General features: G+C 39.4%; 1 protein-coding gene across 3 annotated transcripts in view; it reads right to left on the reverse strand.

The window, feature by feature from the left end:
• Nuak (Nuak family kinase 1) overlaps positions 1-24343 on the reverse strand; it is a 173222-nt gene that overhangs the window by 57238 nt on the left and 91641 nt on the right. For all 3 annotated transcript variants that reach the window (XM_083112315.1, XM_083112317.1, XM_083112318.1), the window contains exons 3-5: positions 14119-14197; positions 3074-3194; positions 70-221 (exon numbers count right to left, since the gene is read on the reverse strand). In XM_083112315.1, the coding sequence (XP_082968441.1) occupies positions 70-221; positions 3074-3194; positions 14119-14197 (352 nt within the window). The remainder of the gene's footprint in view (positions 1-69; positions 222-3073; positions 3195-14118; positions 14198-24343) is intronic.

Below are 24343 nucleotides of genomic sequence, written 5' to 3' on the forward strand. Positions count from 1 at the left end.
AGTAATCAGTGGCGATAATTTTTTATAATGCAAAATTGAAAACTGGAAATATATCTCCACATAACATACCTTATGGCAATAATAAACAGCTGTTGATATTTGCCTAAATATCCGACGAGCTTCCTCCTCTACTAACACTTTCCTCTCGCTTAAATAGTCGTACAATTCACCTCCCGCTGCATATTCCATCACAAGGACCATTTTCTCACGGTTTTCAAATACTGGAAAAGAATATTTGCAGATATTAATTTTTTTTTTTTTTTTTTTTTACAATTTTCACTAACATGTGGAAATACTGGAAAAGAATATTTGCAGTTATTAAAACATGTTTTTCTTTTTTTACAATTTTCACTAACATGTATGCTCAAAGAATATTGAACCAATATATGGTTCATGTAAAAATTATAGCAAAAATTAGCGGTTTGATCAGCACTTTAACTTAGGTCTCTGCCATTGCTCTACAAACTGAGCTACTGAAACCAGGGTTGGCTCAGTAGCAGAGTTTGTGTATCAACAGCACAGTATGCCACAGATCTGGGTTCAATTCCTGGTTGAGCCTGTATTTTTACAATAATATCTCTAAAAACATGCCAAAACATGAGGCAACATATAGTTTATTTGGCATTTTCTCTCAGGGTGGTATTTATAGGGAGGGATATGGGAAAATTCCTGCCCACAGATGGCTCCTGACTTTCTGATTGCAAACTTGGGAAATGATTATACAGTGTGTTGAAGAGAAAACACAGATTTTGAAATGACCAATATTCAGCACACAAGAAGGATGGATAAGCTGTTGTCTAGATATCTGCTATAGTTTAATAGGCTTTAATAGTTTTATGTAGCCACAAAACTATTGCAAATATCAATAAAACAGGGCAGAGACGTCTTCTGGGCGCATGCGTCAATTGTGAGAAAAGAATTATTACTTTCTTTCACTTCAGATCCAAGAAATGTAATATAAGCTTAGTTGAGCGCTCTCGTGTAAAATAAATACTTCTCCTATATGAAGAAATTAGAATGTAGATATGCTCATTAATGTCGTCGCAGAGCAAGCTGTCGGATGGACCGCATCAGCGAAGGAAGATTTTAATGTGGGCAAGCACTGCTCCCATTCTTCTTCCCTTCCCTCTCCACTTCTTCCCCCTCACAATGCATGGATATTGCGTTGGCTGCATGCGGTGAGGTGACAGCTACAGAGAAGAGTATGCTTGTTGTTTCGTTAAACAAAGAGCAGTGGCAGCGATTGATTTTTCTCGTTGGAGGTACAGTGCAATGCACATTTAGTTTAAAGTTTGGTTTATATTTATTTCTGGGCCTCTTTCAAAGTTCTTCATGACTTAGTGTAGTATTTTCCCGAAATATTTAAAAAAATGATGGAAAATGAAACCGAGGGTGTGATACAGGACCTAACTAAAAAACCATTCAACTTTCGCTCTCTCGGAAAAACAAGAAATAGTTAAAAATGATAGACCTTGCCCTTCTTTAACCGACCTGTGTAGTAATCATAAGGATAAGAAACAAGAGTATGTAAGACATTTTCAAACTGCACGATACAAGAAAACTAGCTGGTTAGCAGGTTGTGATGTTACAGAGAGGTTGTTCTGTTGGCCTTGTCTATTGTTTGGTGTTGATAGAACAAGTCTGTGGACTATAAGGATGGATTTAGCAATTTAAACGTACTATTAGTTTCTATTTCAAGACATTGCCCTCATTTTACGAGGATATTTTAAGGGAATTTACCACTCAAAACAGAAGAGCAGAATTTACATTTAAATAATTTTAATCAAGTCTGGTAATTTGTTCCTGAATCTCTGATCGTAATTTAGGCCTCTACTATAATGTTATTTGCATAAGCCAAACAAAACTCAATTGTGAATCTCCTATGTAAATATAAACTGTTTATAAATATCAAGTGATTTTATAATTTTTATGAAGACACCAAACCTGGTGAGTTTTAAACTTTTATTATCCATATTTCATTACTTTATACGTTACGCAATATTTAGTAATGTTAATGTGCAAATTTGCGTTGTTGTTTTAAGTACACTTTATGCACAGTAAGGCTAATCGGAACTGAACCTACAGTTTAAAGTGGGATCCGAACCACTTGTGCCTCCACCGGGTATCGAACCGGGACCCCTTCATTACAAGGCAATGACGCTACCACTGCGCCATGGGGGAGGCCCTAATGTGCAAATTGTCAACTACTGAATACGTATAATGCTATCCCCCATTCCATAATATATATGTTCTAAAAAAATTATGTACGGCATTCCCTTTATGCAAATCCAGGATACGCCACTGCAACAGGGAAAGCAAAGCACACAGATTCACATGAATTTTCTAAAATCAGATATAATTTTTCAGAATTTGGGACATCATAGAATTTTTTCGAAAGGAGTGGACATTTGAAAAATCACTTGACTTGCAACAGGACACCTTTTTTTTTTTTTCAATTTTCATCTCATTTCGTGAAAAAACAGCTATGCACCAAAATCTGACAAATTGCATATGATTAGAATTACTTCTAGTGCAGTCGCGTCAATCTTCATGTTTGCTTTTGCTGTTGCCTAGATATTCTCAATAGTTTTGTGGCCATGTAAGCCTATTAACTACTGATAGTATCTAGTCAAGAGCAAAAGCGAACCACGTGAAGGTTCATGTGAATGTTCTAGAAAGTATGCAACTTTTCACATTCTGAAATATCATATTGCTTTTTTAAAAAAAGAGGAAAATTCTCAAACACCTGCCCTGGTATTGGCCAAAGGTTTAGCTGAGCCTTAAGACCAACTTAATTTTATGATATTTCACAATAAATTGCCATTCCTGATCGGAAATTAACATTGAAGGAATACTATTCAACCTAGTGGGGAAATTAGACTTCCTGCATTTACTACATGGGATGTTCGGGACCAAATGAGCCTTGAAAAAGAGGCTCACTGCATGGAAAGATCGAGTACCTGGCAGGGATGGAAATTTGCAGTAGTTATCATAAGACCTTCAATTTCAGTTTTCAATTGCTATCATGGGAAAGGTAACATGTTGGACCATGCAGTTTACCTAACAATCTTACCTTCATAAATATGAATTATGTTGGGATGTTGGACTGACGACATAATTTGGATTTCCCGCCGAATTCTCACTAGATCTGCTTCAGTCTCTATCTTCGCCTTCTTGATAGTTTTGATTGCCACCTGTTAAGAGAAAAATATGTTAGTTGTAGTTCCACTAACAATTTTACAAAGAGATGTACAGTTAATGAAAACACCTTAAATTCTTATAACCTACAATTTAAGACAGTGTAACAAATAAAACATTTTGTACTTCTTAAAACTAATTTTGTGTACTCCTAGCAAACCTGGCTAATTGGGCATCTGGGGCAATGAGTGTATAATAGGTAGAGCAGTGGGAAGACTGAATTCAATTGCCCTATTTCTGCCACGCACAAGAAACATCTAATGAGAAAGAACTTCTGGCTTGAAGCTGCATACGGAGATCACATGGATCCTTTGCCACCAATAGCCTCTTTCCTCGTGGTTATAGTAGGTCACAACTTCGTATTCAATTTCCTTAAGGTGGAAGGCCGCTTGAGACCCTCTAGAACATCTACCTCAATGACGTGGTTTAGTTCTGAGCAGTGATGTGCGTCTACGCGTAAACAACGATAGTCTACATTCTGCACGTAGATTACGCAGTGGCGAAGCATCCTATGAGGCCTGGAGGCCGGGCCTACCCTAATATATTTGTCTATTATGGATTATTTTATTACTTATAAATTTCATTAAACGACGCTTAATAAAAGAAAACTGAAATTCTAGGTCTTCCGATAATTACCGCAAGTCTGCAACCCTGCCTGGAACCGTATATGCGCATTCAGCGAGGCCCACCTGAGAGTGCCTCAGCTGGTCCGATAACAACCTATGTGATTTGTGCGGGAAAGCATAATTTCAGGGGCACGTTTGCCTCTAACGTAAACTGAGAGGCCGGCCTCTTTTCTCTCTCTCTCACCCTCTCTTCCCGACTTCCGAAGAGTGCCGATCGTGTACGAGCGCGTGACGAAGCTGGCAGTGGACATACAGAGCTTGTTGAGAAGCAGCGTTTCCATGGAAGATTCAGAGCTGTGCCGGGAGCGGAGCACACCCAGCTGCTAACATGTAGCGAAAATGTGTTGCTAACACCTCTAAGCCTGGCCTCCTAACCTATCAAAGTAAGCATTATTAGAATTGTAACTGCACATAATGCATGCAAGTTGGTTACCAGTGTTAAGTTTGGTGCTTTCAGCTCTTTTGAGGAACCGCTTTTCGCGAAGTGTTATCTGCTGGATGTGCCCCACACCAATCACGATTCAGAGAGGGAAAGTATTTTATTTCTTTGAGGAAAGGGATATTGAGGTGAAATTTCCTTTCATGGTTAGTGACATAACTGAAAACGCGCTACTTTTAAAATGGGGCAAAGTACGTACAATGCAAACGTATAGAGAAAATCCATGTTACTGAAATTTTCTGGTCCGTGTATTACACAGAAAGGTGTCCATGTTCTCATTTAGCATTTCATAATTTTCTAAACCATATTATAATTTTTTAAAAAAAGTCGCCTGTTAAAGAAGAATTATATGCATAAAAGAGTTAAAAAGAAATAATTGATTGATATATTTAGTTAATTTTACTTGGCTTTCTGCTATTTTTGATGAAGGGACACTCACAAAGAACACCTATGCCCAGGTGGGGATTCGAACCTGAGGCCCTTGTCGTAGCATGCTGTTATAACCAATCCGCAGCGGAGGTCAGCATTAAAAAGAAATAAACGCTAAGTGACGATCAAGTGATCCATTTCTTTAATGCGTGAGAAACATTTACAATACTGTTATTGAAGTAGCAAATAATTTTTACGAGCAGCTTTAATATAAGAAATGTAAAAGGGCTGGGCCTCACAGAACGGCTTTTTCATTGGATGACGCGTGGTCAGAACATCGAGTCCCATTGTCACTGTTTTCTGCCATTCGAAACAGAAGCACCTTTATTCTCAGATATCTAATCGAGACTAGATTAAAGTAGAATCTGAACCAATGCCTCCAGGGGGAATCGAACCTTCTACTTCTTGATTATAAAGCGAGAGCATTAATCACTACATTATCCTTTACAATCACTATCCCGACTTTTTCGAACAGCAGTAGACGAGATTCAGGCAATATGTTATCTTTTATTTTCTAGGGGCTATATTTTAACATACTACTGTTTAAAAAAATCACATCTTCCCCTCTCCCCAATCCCTGCTCCGTCCTGTGCCTACCCTTCCAGAGACAGCACGCTTCAGCACTGAGATTACATATCAATGTAAACAACATGGCGAAAGGTGATAACTTAGCAAAGGGCGCTGTGGAATTAAAATAAAATTATAGTGCCTATCAGTTGTTGATGTGTGAGGAGAACTTTTCATACTCTTTCTTCCAAATTCGAACAATTTCTCATCCAGGAAGAAACCTAATATAGGAAATATTCTAGTGTTTGTGGGAAAAAGACCACTCTTGCCTCACGACTGCCATCTGTTGTTGTTTTTTGCATACTATTTATCTTCTTCCATAGTTGATAATAGAAGAGAAGAGAAATTTTGTTGTAAATAGGATTCTTTTCATTTCGTTAGGAACCAATACAGTTGAAAATGTCACTTTCCTTTCATGAAACCCTTGAAAATTTATTTTAATGCACTTTAGATTGTCTACGTAGTCTATGTAAACTACAACCCAAATAATCTGCGCGTAGATTACGTGTAGACAACGCATGTAGACGTAAACTTATAGTCTACGGCACATCACTGGTTCTGAGTGACATTAGTTTCACAGAGTTGCTGGTTATAATTAGATTAAAGACAAGTATTTCAAGGATAAAACTGAATTTTAGTGAGGAGCATTTGTCAACATGTATGTATCTGGCGCCATATTTACGTGTATTACAGCTTGTGTGATTCCAAAGTATATTTTAACCTTGCTAAAATAACACTTTCAGTCACTTTGTTCACTTGATTACTGTCTCCCTGAATAAGATGTTTCCAAATAGGATCTCCATGATAGAGTAGTGGTTAACGTTGTTGGCTTGCAATCAAGTTGTCGCAGGTTCGATCTCTTTTGGAGGGACGGGTGCACTTTAAACTGTAGGCCCAGTCCCGATTAGCCTATCAGTGCATAAAGTGGACTTTTACTTTGTTTCATATATCGAAATGAACCAGGCATTGCAATATGAAATATCCGGTTCAAACATCTCTTCTAATTTCCACTTAATCACAATCGCTGCTATAGTATGTGAAGCGTAACTCTTCCCGTAAAAATTATCACGTAATAGAGGGCGCAAGTCAAGCAGCCAATAAGAACCGGCCACGTGCTTCCGAGGGGCTACCTGATTCGTCCTTCCTTGGCGCCCTGGCCCAGTAGGAGGGTAGTGATATGTCGGGACCTCGATTTTATTATTATTTTAATTTCTTTTTCAAAAGTGGTGTTTTTATTTTAGTACACTTTTTTGCTAAAAAATATATCTAACAAATAAACTTCTATTGTACTTTCAAAGTAGTATTTGAATTTGTTGGTCACGTGTTCTATGCTTGTTTGTTACATACGTTGGACACTATTTTTGACAAAGTTATTGTCTCTATTATTCTCGCGCGACAAATATCGATGTTTCTGATATCCTGTGACGACAGGCACGCACTCAATCACCGCCAAAACAATGACACTTCACAGGTAACGCCCCCTAAAAAAAAAGCATATCACGCGACAAATGCCGATGTTACGGCTCCCGTGTGACGGAAGGTGACTTGGTTCGGTGATGGAAAACGTTCTGATACAAGGTGAAACATCATGGAAAACATTCATTTACACGTGGTTTCATGTAGTTGTCTGCATCATTTCATGTATAGCATGCACCATAGGGTTTTTTTTTGGATGAGGGAGGCCGGGAAGCATAAAATACAAGAATGTTGGATTTTCGCTATATTTTCAATTTTTTAAGCACTGAAATTCTCGAAAAAGGGCACAATTCAAATTTTATGCTAAATTTGCGTTATTTCGCTATTTCGAATGCATGAAAATGTGTTTAGAACATGCCACTGCGCATACATAAACACTTTTATTGCAATAATTAACATTCTTTGGTGTTATAGCGTTTGCGAAAAACGAAGGTTGCTAGTTATGTCACCAACCGTACTGAATCACCCTGTATGATATTTACAGGAGCGAAACGAATTTACCAGGAGGCGAGATTCGTATGCTGCGATTCTAAACATCTCGTTATCTTTAGCGTCAATGTCTTCCACACTAATAGACGGTCGACGGAAATGAATCCAAAAACCACAACTGACTGCCGATTTTTTTTTTTCCTCTTGATGCCTTCGACAAAAGATGAATACTCTTTACGCCGCCTTCAACTTCTGTGATAAAGCTGTTTAGCTATGCAGCTGGTCATAAATATAACGTGGAGCTTGGCACGATTTCAAAGATACGACAGCGTGCAAGGAAGCTGGTTATAGGACTTATTACACACCGCAGAGCAATATGCGTTTAGAATTCTCTTGGCAGGCTCACTAACAGGGGGATAAAATGAAGCCACAGAAACAAATGTAATCTTATCTTAGGTGAATACATTATTTTCTTCACTGTATTCTCTCTCTCTCATCCTACCTACATTTTATCAGAGCAACTTCAAATCATTACGAATGGAGTCAGATTTTCTAGTAGAGCTCGCGCACGTTCGGAAGTTCTCTGGCGTTTCTAATGCGCAGCGTCGTTTCGAGTCTAACACTCCGCACGGAGGTTCCCGGGAGAGGGGAAGTGAGTGGGCGCGAATGTCAGAGCCAATCAGCACCAAGTGCCTCGGCACATGCGCGTACGATCATCAGCTGTTCTGCTAGAATGCTTGTAACAGCGAGAGTTGGAGAGGGACAACGTAGAATAGAGTGCCACACACGTAAATTTGCCGTTGCGTAGAAACGAATTTTCGTTTCGTCTCCCTCTCTCTTAGAATCATGTGTTCTACCCTGCTCGAAAACCTTCGCTATTGTTGCCACATTGTCATTCCATTCCTGGACACACTCGCGCAAACATCATTGAAAACAATTGAATAGTGCTCCAGCTCGCGGTTCCCACCGTTCGGTAGGGACGCTAATGTGGCAATATAGCACGGCGTAGTGCTTGCTTCTTTTATGCAGTGCATGTTCATTGGCTAGCTAGTAACTAGTGTTGCCAACTGTAATAATGAAGCACTATTTCTGTCACGGAAGGGGAAAAGGCAGGTAAAGTGGCGGTGAGTTTTGTTGGATTGGAAGCACCATATTTTTATTTTATACTAAGTATTTGACCGGTTTGACGTTGTGTGCGTGTATTGCGTGTGTGTATGTAAAAGTGTGTGTTTGCTAATGAACGTTAAATTCCATAATGCCTCCAGTTCTGTCGAAGTTGAAATCAAAAACCTTGCATAGCCAAGCTCGGGAAATTCTAAGCAACGTGCACGAGTTCATGAAGGAGGAAGCCAGTCATGGTGTTAGCATCCCAATAAAGCATTTTGGCAAGAGAGCAGCGAACAGCAGCAACAAATTGTTCATATTTCATTTTGGAATTATTCAAAATAAATAAATTATGTGGCTCCAACATCATTTCAACTCTGCCTCCGGCACGTGTTCTTGTAGAAATTGCATAGAGGAGGCTGTCATTTTTGCTGCTTAATGCGATACATATTGTTTTCTGTGTTAAAATTGCCATGCTTTGATGGGTGACCAAGTTCATAGCAGGGCCGGCGGAAGGGGAGGGCGAACCGTCCCATCGCCCAGAGCGGCAAAATTTGAAGAGAAGAAAAAAATAAGCCTATTGAAAACTGTGATCGAGCGAGATATTCTTTTGCGCTGAATAGTATTGAAATAGCATAAGAAGTCTCATTATTTATTTTATATTTTGATGTTTTAGTTAGGAATATATTGATTTTCAATTTTCCGTTGCTGCGTAATGACCGGGGGGGGGGGGGGTCGAAATAGAGCGGCATCTGCCGCCACCTCCCAGGGAGGCAAAATGACTAGCGCCGGCCCTGGTTCATAACAAAAGAAAAAGCCGCGCAGCTTATCGTCTAGTGGCAGTATATGTACTTGTTATTGTTGTGGAAGCCGGCATCCTTTGTAAATGTACAACAAAGGCAACCGACTGTCGCCGATCTCAGAGAGGAAATAATAATACTGCTTCAGGAGGAGTGTTATGGTGCAATTGTAGCGGTTTAACACGTTGGCATGTTATTATCTGCCGTTGCAGTTCCATACCAGTGTATACGGGTTTTGGGAGTGAAAAGGTAGAACGCCACCAGTGCATTAATGCAATGAAAAATAATATATATATTTTTTTATTTTGTTTGAAATCACTCAAATAAGGAATCGTATGAAGAAGTCTTCTTTGCAGCATTTTTGGTAATTTTACTTATGTGTTAGTTCATATTTTGCGAATTTTTAGTCCATATGTATGTAGCTACATACAAAGCCACTTGTTAGTACATATTAATCCTAGTCCTGGTATAATGCATGACGTTTAAAACTCAACGTTAGATAGACCTGAATTCTCTAATTTTATTGTTGTACGTAACAGCTGTGCATCGGCGCACTGCAGCGATTTTTCTATCTGCTCCATTAGCAACACTGCTTCTTTAGTTGTTTCGCGCATCGCACGGCAGAATTATCTGCGCTGGACTCTACTAGTAATACAGCAGTGCATTTAAAGATAACAAATCATTTGTAATCCAGTATGAGACGTATGCGAAAATGAATATCTTAACGAGAATAAGTAATTAGTAAAAGGTGGAAACTTACGTGGTGGAACTGGAACAGATGTGTGATGGCGACATTGCGGCTCTTTAATTCAATCTTTCGATGTCGCTTATGGAGGAATCTTCTGCTTCGGAGTCACTGGAACTATCACTGCATATTTCACTGTCACTACTGCTGCTGTTGCTGTTAACCCTGATAGTGAGGCGCTCTATTTCAGGCTCCAACAAACCTTCAGTTTTGATATAATATTGTTCAACATCTTGCACATGACGGCAGACATCACTCCATTCTTTCGCCCCAATCTCCGAAAATCTTCTTTTGCACAGCTCCCACACATCAATTAATTTGAAAGTGACATTGTGTTGTCCAACCCATTGTTTTACGTTGCCCCATATCTTCTCAATGCTGTTCAAATCTGGATGATACGGTGGTAAACGTAGGACCGTGTGACCATATTCAGCTAGAATTTTATCTAAAACGAACTTTTTGGCTTTGCCCTTATGCAACTTTATGAGTTCGTAGAGTTCAGTTTTATACATACCATCACCGAAGGGAATATTATTTTGTAACAACCAGTTTTGCATGTCTTGCTTCCTACTATTTGAGGTTGGGCATTTCTCGTACTGAACATTGTGGTAAGAAGCATTGTCTATTACTAAAACAGAGGTAGGTGGCAAATTGGGTAGGAGCATTTCTTTAACCCAGCGAATGTAATTCTCAGAATTCATTTCTCTGTGGTAATCTCCGGTTGCTTGATTCGATTTGAAAATCAACAACGCGTTGGGAATGAAACCTTTTTCACTGCCGGCATGTACGATAATGAGACGCTGTCCCTTTGAAATAGGCACTTTCATACCTTTTACACTATCATCGCACCATGCTTTGGGATTTGCGTGCGAACTATGTATGCAGGCCTACGTTTCATCACTGTATATTATCGTTCGCCCTTCCCGACGAAATCTGGTAATGGCTCTCAAGTAAGCTATACGTGTATTGCGTATGTCACTTCTTTCAATGAGCAGCCGTCTGTTGCTTTGAACCTTTTTCCAGCGAAACCCCAGTTTTCGAAATATTTTTCTTAAGCTAGATGATTGACCTTCATATCCAATATCTTGGCGCAATTTCAGCAACACGGATTTCAAGGTAGGAATTCTCTTTTCCTGAATATAAAATTCATTAATTGTTCTTCGCACTACACAGAGATCAAATTCGTCCAAATTTGTGCACCGTCGCGGTCGGTTCTGATTTCTGCGCGGTGTACCATAACTGGTTGATCTGCCTTCTTCCACCTTTTCCATTTCTTTTTTTACAGATTTTATAATTTTCAAAGACACACCAGTAGCAGCAGAAACACGTTCATATACTTTCTTTAGTGGAATGGTACATCCATTTTCATCGGCTTCCCTTTGCATGAATTGCAGCACGTTTGCCACAACTTCCCGTGTTTGCCCACGAATCGTCCTGCGGAAAACCTTAGAATGAACGGGAGGCATGTTTCCCTTGAAACGAACGAAGAAACGAATGTGAAATTAACAGCACCCGCGTGAAGATAAACAACCGATTTCCAACTTGTTTCTGCCTGGCCGCCCTCGACAACAATATTCTGACTCATCCTTTTCTCCTCTCCCCTCCCCTACCTCGCGCCAGCTCGAACCTTTGCTGAGGCTCGTTGACCAGCTTTCATCCATACGCCAGAGAACTTCCGAAAGTGCGCGAGCTCTACTTATCTTTTAAAAAGTCCGAGATCTGGTATATTCTTGGTCTTCTCTCGAGTTTCGAGTTTCAAATACATGTCTCGGCCTCGTCTTCAAATATATCGTATAACACATACAGGGTATCACCGTGCGAAGTTATAAAGGGTTTGATCGTAAGGCATAAACCTTCCCTTAATTATTATTATTATTATTATTATTATTATTATTATTGCCTGTCCCCTCGCTTCGACGCAACGAACCTTTGAAAAACGGAACTTTGGCCGTGTCAGAAATGTGCGAGCATCCTCCGAGTATGGTCTTGCAGAGCGGTCTTGAAGTCGTGGACTGGAAAAGTCTTTCGAATTGCACTTCGACTGCAGCGCCAAATACGATCAGTAGATAAAACTAAGGACACGTTGTTTACCCCGAGTTGTAAACACTTGTTTTTCACCATAGATATCACATAGCACTTTCAAATGTTCTTGCACATACATTTCCACACATTAGAAGAACTTTAACCAACAACTTGCCGGCCCATAACGTATATTTAACCTGTGTTGCTGGATTTCTACCTCCGTGATTCTAAACAAATGAACAACGAGTGCGGAAATCACGTGCCCCTAGTCAGCAACGATCTGTGCTGCGAGCTGTGGACTTGGTGCTTTAGAACTGTACTAGGTGACGTCACTTCCGTCAAGACCATACTTCAAGTCTGTACTTTGTACACCCAACGGCAAAAGAAACAGTAGGTGAATTGTCCATCATTATTTTCATTCTGTCTGTATTACACAATGTGATGATAATGAATTGAAATAATGGCGTCATTAAGCACAGGGCAATGCCAGTTTCGAACCAACATACTTTCATTTCTTAAAACGACACAGGATGTAGAATAAAAAAGTAATGAAAATAGCGGTGGACAATTTGCCTACCATTATCTTTGCCGTTGACTGTACCTTTTGGACAGAACCTTAATTCTGAATATATACCTAAAAATAAATCCCGAGAAATCTGTTTTTATGAGGTTTACCCTCAAATCCAATTTTACAGCACCATCCTATAGATTATGCAACAAAATTATCCCGTTCGTACAACAGCACAAAGATCTTGGAGTCATTTTCGACAGAAAACTCACTTTCAGCCACCACATAGATTACATAACTTCGAGAGCCATGAAAACCCTTGGGCTAATTTACAGATTTACAGATATCACACATGTTTCTGCCCTCAAAACCTACTTTACATCATGCGTAGTACCTATTCTTGAATATGGTTCCTGTATTTGGTCTATGGCCTGTGATAGCAATATAAAGAGAACAAACAAAGTGGTAAATTTCTTTATCAGAATTGTCAAACATAGATGTCCAGCCCTTGAAAACTTTTCCAAACATGAAATTCTATCCACTCTTCAAATTCACGATCCGTCCCTTCGCCGTCAAGTTTCAGATCTAACATTTCTTTTCAAAATCATGAATGGACAACTTTTCACTAACGAACTCTTGCCACATCTTCGCATCCGGATCCCACGTACCAACAGCAAATGCAACAACTTCTTTTACACAAAAGCCTCAAGGCTATCCCTAGAACAAAGGTCATTTCTCTATAGGCTACAAACAAGGTACAATACACTAATTGATCCTCCAGGCTTCCATCTATCTAAGCAGGCTTTCAGAAATGCGTGCATCAAGCAGCTGAAGATAAATTAATATTTGTTATACCCTTGTTATTGTTTTATTATTATTGTTTATTATTTTTATTGTATTATTCTTGTTACATATGTGTGCGTGCTTCTCATTTGTTAATTTCTATTTTTCTCGCTGTTGATATCCTGATATAAAATGGATCCTCTCTGTATTCAGGATTTCTCAAATAAATAAATAAATAAATAAATGTAGCAAGGGCAATTTTAAAATTGTGCCAGCAGTCGTGAAACTAAATTCTAATGTGTACCGTAGGAATAGATTGATTGATTAATTGGGTTGGTGTTTTAAGTCCACTTTGTGCACAGTAAGGCTAATCGGGACTGGACCTACAGTTTAAAGTGGAATCCGAACCACTCTGTGCCTCCACCGGGTATCGAACCCAGGACCTCTTGATTACAAGGCGACAACGCTACCACTGCGCCATCGGGGAGGCTCCCGTAGGAATGGAGATAGAAAACCTGAATGCAGGAAGGTTAAAATAAGAAAGGGATTGAACTGAATCTTTCGGGACGTTCTAAAAAACGGTCAAGGTAGCAAGGGAAGAATGTCCACCTGCTGGTGACAAGACGCTTGGCAACTCCGAACTAGCCTTTGTCGGTGTGATTTATGGCTGTGTTTATTTTGGGGGGGGGGAGCGAAGGACGTTATACCTTTGCGAAGTGTATACAACGATTTGTTGCATGTAACACTTAACGTTTCGAAAACTAAACTCACAATCACATTACTCAAAACATTCTCACTCAAACAAGCCTACTGTCACCGGCCATCCATATCCACAGTCCTGAAGCCTTTCGATTAATACTTTTATTTACCTTGGGGCATGTGAAAGACTTCCTGCAGGACAATATAGGGAAATCGAATATCCCAAGCATAGTGATTAGTGGATACGTTGAAGCCAGTGAAAATACGAGATAACAGAATAACTGATGGCTTACCTCCTGCCCAGTTTCTTTGTTGATGCCCAGCTGTACCTTCCCATACGTTCCCTGACCCAGCTTCTTGACGATGTCAAATCTGCAATAAAAGAGAAGAAAGAAAATTGATATTTTTTATCTGAATCAGCTAGTGAAAAATGCCAATAAGTTAAGTATACGTATACATTAGATAAACATAGATGCATGACCTTATGTAAAGTGAGAATGTTCAAACTAAATATTCTGTAAATGAACACTTGATCAACAGATAAAGCTGATGGCCCTTAGTCCAATGCCTAACTAAATGAAAGAATAATTGAACATCCGAACGTCGAAACTCAAATTTAGATGGTCATCACAGTCATTCCCAGCGTGTATGCGACACACAAAAAATGTAAGGTTCTAGACATCAAAATATTCACAATGAACTGATTTCAGATAATTATGAAGTACTTTGTGGTGTCTGCTAACAAATTTAAAAAAAAACATTTAAGTATGATGAAATAGCCTGAATGCATGAAAAGCATTAACGAAAATGTGTTACGGGTATGACGCTTTCAAAATGTGGCCGTGTTTAACTTCATTTGTCTGTGAAGCATATAGGGTACAGATGTTAATAATTTGTAGGCGAAATATATATTAGCAAACACTAAATATATATTAGCAAACACTTAAACCTTTATGCAATTGAGAACAATAATTTCCAGACTGATTCATTTTATTTACATGGAGTAGGAACCCTTATCGTGGAAGTCTCCATCAGCAAAGAAAGGAACGAAATCGCTTACAGTTCATATAGGCAACACGTTCTATGAGTTATAAATAATCTAGAATAAGGTAACAGTAAAGTAACGGTAACAGAGTTACTTTTGAGGATAACTAAGCTAGTTTTCCCTAAGACACTACTAGTAGAATTAAAAAAATCCTCCAGAAGATAATTTCCATGTGATTTTTGGTTTCTTCGACAGAAACACTTAGGCACTTATTTTCTTAATGCAAAAGTAGTGTTTAAAAAATTCATTCGTGTGATTTTCTGTTTCTCCAACTAAAAGAAGTTAGTTTAAAATTCCCCTCAGAAGATAACTTCCATGTGTTAACAAGTTGTTTTTTTCGACTAAAAGACGTATTTTCTTGAAACAAAAGTAGTTTTAAAATTCCCTTAGAAGATATTTTCACGTCATTTTCCATTTCTCCGACCAAAAGACGTATTTCATTAATGTAAAAGTGATGCAAAAGTGGAGTAAAAATGCCTTCAGATATGATTTTCCGTTCTCAAACTGAAAGACGAACTACCTTAATGCAAAAGTAGTTTAAGATACCCTCAGAAAATAACTTCATCTGTTTCTCAGACTGAAATACGTATTTTCTTAATTCAAATTATCTTTTGCTCAAAATGTTACTTATGATTTTTAAAGAAATCCTCGGACTTCGGACATAAAACAAACATCTGAAGCTTGCAAAGAACATCCATGCCCAGGTCGGGATTCGAACCCTGTGCTAACCACTCCGCCACCGGGGCCGGCCAAAATGAGGGGGGGAAATAAAGGACGTCTGGTAATTCTACCCCTGAATAAGCGGGAAGTACCGACGCTTACTAGTAAATGCGTAGCATGACGGTGCCCCGGTAAATTGGCAGCCACTCTTGGAACAGCCAAGGCCCCAGTGTAAGCGCTATTCTGATCGATAGAGATGCGGCAAGCTTTCGACTTTAGCCAATGTCGATAGCAAAATTAACTTCCACCGGCTGGCACTACTGCTGGTATTTACCGCCTCCAATTAATCACAAGAGGCGGAAATTGTTAGCAAACAGGCTTCGACGTTTGTGTCCTTTGGTCCCGACGCCAGATAGGGGAGGGAGGGGGGCAGGTGAGGTGATCAGTCTCTCTGGGTTATCGCATCTCAAGATCGGATCGCTTGGAGTCTTTATCGGAATTCCATGGATAGGGAGCATCGTTTCTTCACTTTACTAAAAGCTGAAGCTCCCCCCACCCCTTTACCCGGAAGGTTGGTTGCCTTCGTGTACACTCGCCGGCAATAAAAATGGGACACTCGTTTCCCAGCAAGTAGGGCTGTTTCGATATTTCGACATCGTGCTATCGAAGCGTCGATATCGTAAAAATATCGTTGTCGATATATCGATCTGTCTCCGCGGTGAGCGCTATTCTTGTCATCATAAAGAAGCCTTCACTTAACTTGTACGTAAGGAATTCAAGCTCTCTTATTTACAGTTCCATGATTAGTGTGGTTAATAACTACAGACTCCATTGCGTTATGGGACTCCTACTCTCGCTTCCAGCAAAGAACAACACGATTCTCTGATTCTCCTAGATAACACTACGATTGAAATTTCAAACTGAAAGATTAAGATGTGTCGATATTATCGATACCATCGTTAATATTTTCGATACTCGATATATCGACTCGATATCGATATTCAATCGATATCGAAAAATCGACATCGCACAGCCTGCAAGGCGTTGTGTGTATGTTGCCTAACCAGACGGCGGTAAGTGGATTTTCATAGAAAATTTTCAATGGTAACTTCTACCAGCGCCGTAGAGTTATACAACACACATAACGTCTTGCAGGGAAGCATATATTGCAGGATATAGTTCTCCCATTGACCGTGACTACACACACAAGCAGACAAGCTAAGGAATTTTAAAAAGGTAAAGTTCCACGTGCACTTTGCACCTTTGGAGGTGAAGTGATTAGCACCACGCTCCGACCGCCTTTACGTTCCCATCATCAATTTCATCAGATCGTCACATCATCATCGTCACGATTACCCCAAGGGATAAAAATGCGACGTAAAACAACCGCAATGGAAATAAGGAGAAAGGCATGGTGAATTTACAGACTGAATTTCACGAACTGAAACATCCTCGTTTAGTGAATTCTTGAACTTGGCTATTTTCGAAGGGGAAAAAATATTGCATGCTGAGTTTGAAACAAGTGATTGCATACGTCGCTGCACGCAAACCATGGCAGAGTTGACACTGCATCAATTATTTTTTATGACTGTCACGAAATAAAACACAGGAGCAGGGTCAGTGTAAAATATAAACTTCCACTGCAGCGGAAAACTCGATGCGCTGTCAAGTCAGTTGTTCATGGCTAGAATCAGACATTCGTCATAGCAGATATGATTGATTTGGTTTATATTACTTCGCATTTCTGCCACTTTTGGCTAATCTCGAAGATGGGAATGAGTGACGATATCAATAAATTCGAACCCGGTAGAGGAGAAGGTCTAAATATGGGCGAAGGATTAAATATGGGTTTTGGAGTTATCAGCTCTCCCGGGTGCTGCAGCCTGGCAGAGGCTATGGGAACTGGTTATCTGTCAAGGACAAAGGTTGCGGCGCCAATGCGCAAGAGAAAGTGGTGGTTAGTTTCCGCCTTGAACGCTGTTATAGAATTGCGACCTCCGAAATCTTTTTGCAGGTTTTCTGAATTCTCATATGCTTTGTATAGGTTATGATATTAGCGGCACATAAAACAAATGTGGGCTTTTATAATGCCACGATTTGTTTGTGAAATACGTACCACAGAGAGGGAAAATAAATTGAAGAAGAAAAATAGCGTGATGGTCTAAATATGGGCTATGATATGAGGTCTAATGTTGAGATCACATTTTCAACAAATATTTGGATGTTTTTCTTAATTTCGATTTTTCCCGTTCCCCGTGATCTTCAAAACAACAGATTATTCATAAATATGAATTTTATAATGTTTTAGCGATAAATGACTGTTTTTTAAATTCTAATTGCTTTTTGTGATATTGCCACTAGTAACCCATATTTAGACCACAATTTTGAAATACATCATTTTACAATTTTTTTGGAAAAATTGAGACCTTCTATACTTCAGCATGCTATTACATTTCAGTATATATTTCATAGAGATGCATTTTAAATTCAGGTGCTTGATATATTATTCTTTTTCCTCCGAAAATGACAACATAAAAAGGGGGGGGGCATACTTAGACCTTTTCCTCTACCATTGCAGCGCGCTATGCTAACCACTCCGTCACGGAGGCCGGCGTAGCAGGTATGAAACAACATGGTAGCTTAGATGTAAATCCACTGTAAACACCACAAATAATTTGATGTAAAACTACTTTTGAAGTGTACCCGCTTTTACAGTCACGGACAATTCTGGGTTGTAACGATTCCATTGAAAGGTAATTGCATTGTTAAAACCCTGAAGTGTCCGTAACTGTACGTCTCCTCGAGCAACAGAAAATCCGCCGGACTCCGTGGCGGAGTGGTTAGCACGCTACGACGGGTTCGAATCCCGGCCTGGGCATTGTTTGTGAGTGTCTCTTCTTCAATTTCATCATATCATCCCTCATCCTCGAGATTAGGCACAAGTAGCAGAAAAGCGAGGTAAAAATAAACCCAATCAATCAACAAAAAAAATTATTTTGTTTCTCGGAGTAAAGAAAGAGGGCGTCATGGGTAGTCTAGGATGGGAGTGACGTCACTGGACTTGAGGTATAAAGCTGTTCCGTACCTCTATCTCTCTCTCTCTCTCTCTCTCTCTCTCTCGAATCCTCACCAATTCTTCACTTTTGTTTAGCTTATGTTAAGAAGGATTTGGTAATGTATAGTGGCACTTCCTCCCATTCCATTCCTCATGCTTAGTTTGGGGTTTTCTAGTTTCATTTTTTTTATGAGAACATAATTTACTTAATCTCACTTGCATTACTGAATCTATATTTTGTCCCCCTTTGTTTCAATAGGCCTTGTAAATGAGATAAGTAAAAGTGAAAATATAATGTTATGGTGATGTTTTCTTTTTAAGTATGAGAAACTTGTGCAAATTAGTGTTACATTTTAATTTGAATGTAGTAAATTTTAATTTTAATGTAGTCTAAAACCCTTAAGTAACATGTTAAAAAAAACAAAAAAACTCTCCATTGAAGTAATTCTTGAGGCTTTCCTGGCGACGAATGATGAAGAGGTTTTCTCGGGATACGAGTCAGGTGATTTCCGGATAGGCTTCCGAGAGCTAACATTGCTTCAATCCCTGAATTGGTTGGTTGATTTGATGTTTTAAGTCCACTTTATGCACAGTAAGGCTAATCGGGACTGGACCTACAGTTTAAAGTGGGATCCGAACAACTATGTGCCTCCACCGGGAATCGAACCCCTTGATTACAAGGCGACGACGCTAGCACTGCGCCATCGGGGAGGTCTATTTATTTATTTATTTATTTATTTATTTATTTATTTATTTATTGAAATTTCCAGTACAGCAGAAGCCATTTTAAACCAGAAAGAAACAACAATAAAACAATAGACTAAGATTAAAAACAAAAGAACGGATAACATAAAATAAACAAAAATAAAACAAGCCAAAAAAAGGACCAAGGTAAAAAGATCAGTTTCACAAAAGCATTACTTATGTACAATTTTTTCTATGTTCCTGATAAAAAATGAATATGAAGTGAATATATCTATTTGGTTTGAGATTATATTGAACTGATTCGGTAGCCTATGGAATAGTGATCGTTGTATGAGCGAGAGCCTGGGAGTTGTAGTGTGGAAAGTTTCCTTGCTCCGTGTTTTATGTGTAGGCACTCTGAGGGAGAGTTCGTGGAGTGGGATGCTGCATCTTAAGTTTCCATTTATAATCTTATATAGCAATTTCATATCTGCAATGTATCTACGAGTTACTGGAGTATTAATATGCAGTTTTACAAGAAGATCTCTCTTAGGCAGGTGTCTTAGGGCAGGCACTCTATATCGAACGATGGAGAGGAAAAAGCTGAGAACACTGTCGATCTTGGAGGTATGAGAATGGGCAGCCATGTTCCAGATTGGTGAACAATATTCTAGAATGGGGGACACAAATATCTTGAAGTAAATGGAAAGTGCTTTCGGGTTATTGATTTCGGTGAATCTGTAAAGTAGGCCTAGCATACGCATTGCCTTTTTTGTGATGGTTGATATGTGATTATCAAAATTTAGTTTTGAATCTATGAGGATACCTAGATCTCGGTGTTGCGCTTCTTTTGCTAGAGGGAGGTCGGTGAGTGTATAATTGCCTTCAAGAATGTTTTGTTTCAATGAAATTGTTATGTATGAGCATTTAGAAGGGTTTGTGGACAGATGAGAGTGGCGTTAGCTCTCGTAAGCTCGGAAGCTTATCCGGAAATCACCTGGCTGATATTCCGAGAAAACCTCTCCAAACTCTTAGGAAAAAAAAATATTTAATTTCAAATTCTATAAACCTTATAGAAGCATTATTTGAATTTTTCATTAAATGAAAGTTTAAAAATGCTCATTAAGAGAGATTTTTATTTTGTTAATCTCTTGAATGTAGTACATAATTAGCTCTAACTCTGCTACAAGTGCTAAAACAGCCACACAGAGTGGTTTGAAACAAATACGGAGAGGGAAGCACGAATGAAACGTCAAGATGCATAAAGGGGATAACTCGTAAGGGTATGTTACGAACATGGAAGGCCATCTTGAAATCTGCCAACTTTGAGTCATTAGAACGATGATGATGGGGTGGAATTTCACGAGATGCACGATGATGTGCTTAATTTCAACGCATCTTTAACCATTATGTTCTTTGAACCGCATTTCTTTTTGTGACAGGTGACTTGACAGCTGAAGATATTAACTTCATGCATTTCTCAATATTTCTTCATCAACTTGGTAATCTGTCCGATTCATTGAAATCGTCTACGACATGACACGATTAGAACGACCTACACCAGTATTTCTTGGGTTCAAGTTGTCAGTCCCATCGCAGCTGTTTTTTGGCTTTCGAAGCCGGAGCCCGCTACCTCTTCAAGTAGCTCCCACCGTGAATCGAACCCGAGATGACTCGCACCAAAGGCGAAAGCATGTCACGTGCCAGTTCCGACGACACAATGAGAAATGCAAGGAAGAACTGTTTCCCGAGATCAACGATAGATGGCAGCACGCCATATAAAGAAGAGCAGAGTTCATTGTATAAACTAGGAGAGGAGAAGAGCGATTATATACCGCGTGAGGCACCTAAAAGTACCACCTGAAATAGCGAAGAAACCAGAAACAGTAGCGATGTGAGGTTTGCGGGAAACAATAATATCAAATGGGGCTCGTAAATCGGAGGTATGGGATGAGTCGAAAAATATCGACAAATGGGGCATCTGGAGCAAAGTCATATTTTTGTAAATGGAACGATATACAATAACATGCATAATATAAAAGAGCACTCGCAGAGAAACACAACGCCGTTGGTCTCATGCATCTACTGTACATAGGAACGAAGATATGGCCATGTGAAAATATGTACACAAACTAACAAGTAGCCCACTTAACCGTCAGTACCACGGCATATAAGACTTCTCAGGTGCCTGACAGAACTGCCTTTACGCAGAGCAAGTTTTGATAGCAGGTCCACGAGATCGTGTTAGTTCATAGCAAAGAGCGAAGATTATGGTGTTCACAAACCTAGAAAAAGCGGACATGATCTTGATTTATGGGGAATGCCGAAAGAATGCCTCAGAAGCCTACCGTGTGTACGCAGAGAGATATCCGGACAGACGACAGCCATCTCGACGTCTGTTTGGTAAGTTATTTATTAAATTAAGAGACACCGGAAGTGTAACACCACAAGCACATGTGCGGAACAAGCCAACTACAGGTGAGGCAGGTGCAACAAATGTTCTCGCCGCTGTTGCTGTGAATCCGCACGTTAACTCACGTGAAATTGCCAGGGATGCTGGGATGAGTCAGCGAAGTGTATTGCGCATTCTGCACACACACAAGTTTCTCCCATATCATATCTCCCTCCATCAGGAACTTCACGGGAATGATTTTGTGGACCTTGTTCGGTTTTACACATGGTTGTTACGACACGACACACCCGATTTGTCACGTATCCTCTTCACTGACGAAGCAACTTTTACCAATCATGGAAATGTCAACCTAAGGAACATGCACTATTGGTCGGTGACAAATCCACATTGGCTTCGCCAAGTGGAACGCCAGCGCCCATGGAGTGTGAACGTCTGGTGTGGTATAGTGGGTGAACATCTCATTGGCCCTTTTTTATACAAGGGACACTGAATGCTGACCGATACATACAGTTTTTACAACATGAACTGCCTGTACTATTGGAGGACATACCACTTCAGACAAGGAGGGACATGTGGTACCAACATGACGGGTGCCCAGCTCACAGTGCAAGACGCGCTACAGCATGTGTGAAAAATACATTTCCAAATCGTTGGATTGGACGTGGAGGGCCTGTCAAATGGCCGGCTCGTTCCCCAGATTTGACACCGTTAGTCTTTTTCCTGTGGGGAAAGCTGAAGGACATTGTCTACCGGGATGTGCCAAAAACTCCAGAGGATATGCAACACCGCATTACTGCGGCCTGTAGGGACATTCCCTACGAGATGCTACATTCTGTGCAACGATCTTTGCGCGGGCGCCTCGTTGCCTGTATCGCAGATGACGGCCACCACTTTGAACACACACTTTGACAGGTTTTCGCTTCTTACGCAGTGGTTCTTCGACATACTGTCATGGTCATTTTCATTATGCTGTAACACTGTCAAATACATGGTGCTGACGATGTCTACTGTATTCTTTCTTCCTTTAACACGTTCTGTCTTCATCTTGTCCAATGGCTTCCGACATCTCATACTTGTACATGCCGTGGTACTGACGGTCAAGTGGGCCACTTGTTAGTTCGTTTACATATTTTCACATGGCCATATCTTCGTTCCTATGTGCAGTAGATGCATGAGACCAACGGCGTTGTGTTTCTCTGCGTGTGCTCTTTTATATTATGCATGTTATTGTATATCGTTCCACTTACAAAAATATGACTTTGCTCCAGATGCCCCATTTGTCGATATTTTTCGACCCACCCCATACCTCCGATTTACGAGCCCCATTTGATATTATTGTTTCCCGCAAACCTCACATCGCTACTGTTTCTTCGCTATTTCAGGTGGTACTTTTAGGTGCCTCACGCGGTATATTATAGTAAATGAAAAATATATAAAGGAAGAGCATAAAAATTATAGAAGGAGTGAATAAAATGTTGTAAATAGCAAATTAAGATAAATAAGAATATGCTATGAAACAATCAGGAAACTTAATAAGTGAGCAAATGAATTCAGAAATGTACCTCTCTCTCCTTTCTGATCCTAGTGATCAAAATTTGATTTAATACCTATGGTGAGGAGAACGTCGCCATGTTTTGGTTGCTTGTCCCCGGTGGCGCTGTTGTCAAATTAGACGCCCCCAAGCACTTAGGGTTGCGCTTCTTATTAGACGCACTGGGCCATCGGCAGCGCTTGTTATTAGCGATCCTGGTTATTTCCCTTGGTGGTTGTTTTAGGAGGAGGCGCTATTGTCAGATTAGACGCCCCTAAAAATCCTCTATAGCTTTGGTTCAATTCTCTACAAGGAATGCAGCATAATGATTTGTCTATATTATTGAGAAGAGATATGGTAAAGAGAATATTTGCGATAAATGAGAGAAATAAGACTTTTTCCAGCGGCAAAGAAGAATAGAAGAAATAAGAATTTGCTCCGGAAAGAATAAATAGAAGAATTTATCGAGAATATAAGAATATCTCGGCGGAATATAGAAGATAATCAGAATTGCTGCTGAAAGAAGAAATAAGAATTGATATGAATAGAGGAAATAAGAACAGCGATGAATAAAAGGGGATGACTATTTTTTGTAAATAGGAGAAAGAGATTGTCATAAAAGGTAGAAGAAAGAAAAGGAAGATTATCCTTTTACCAAAGAAAAGAAGTGGAAATTGAAGAAAGAAGAAGCCTTTCATATATTTTGTCATAGAAGAAATTGACGAAAGAAGAAGCCTTTATTTCCTATAGAAGAAATTGATGAAAGAAGAAAGAGCCTTTCCATATTTTATCATAGAAGAAATTGATGAAAGAAGAAGAAGCCTTCCTATTACCATAGAGGAGATTGATAAAAGAAGAAGCCTTTTACCAAATTAGAAGGAAGAAAAGAAGAAGCCTTTTCCCAAATTAGAAGGAAGAAAAGAAGCCTTTTTCCTAGAAATTACAAGAAGAAAGAAGATTTCCTTTAAATTATTCATATATGTATAAGATGAATATAACCGACGTAAATTTGGAATCAGCATATATATATATATATATATATATATATATATATATATATATATATATATATATATATATATATATATATATTTCAATGTAGATACAAGCTTAGCTATATATTTTCTCTG

Source organism: Lepisma saccharinum, chromosome 26 (assembly GCF_977018435.1).
Source record: "Lepisma saccharinum chromosome 26, izLepSacc3.1, whole genome shotgun sequence".
NCBI classification, from domain to species: domain Eukaryota; kingdom Metazoa; phylum Arthropoda; class Insecta; order Zygentoma; family Lepismatidae; genus Lepisma; species Lepisma saccharinum.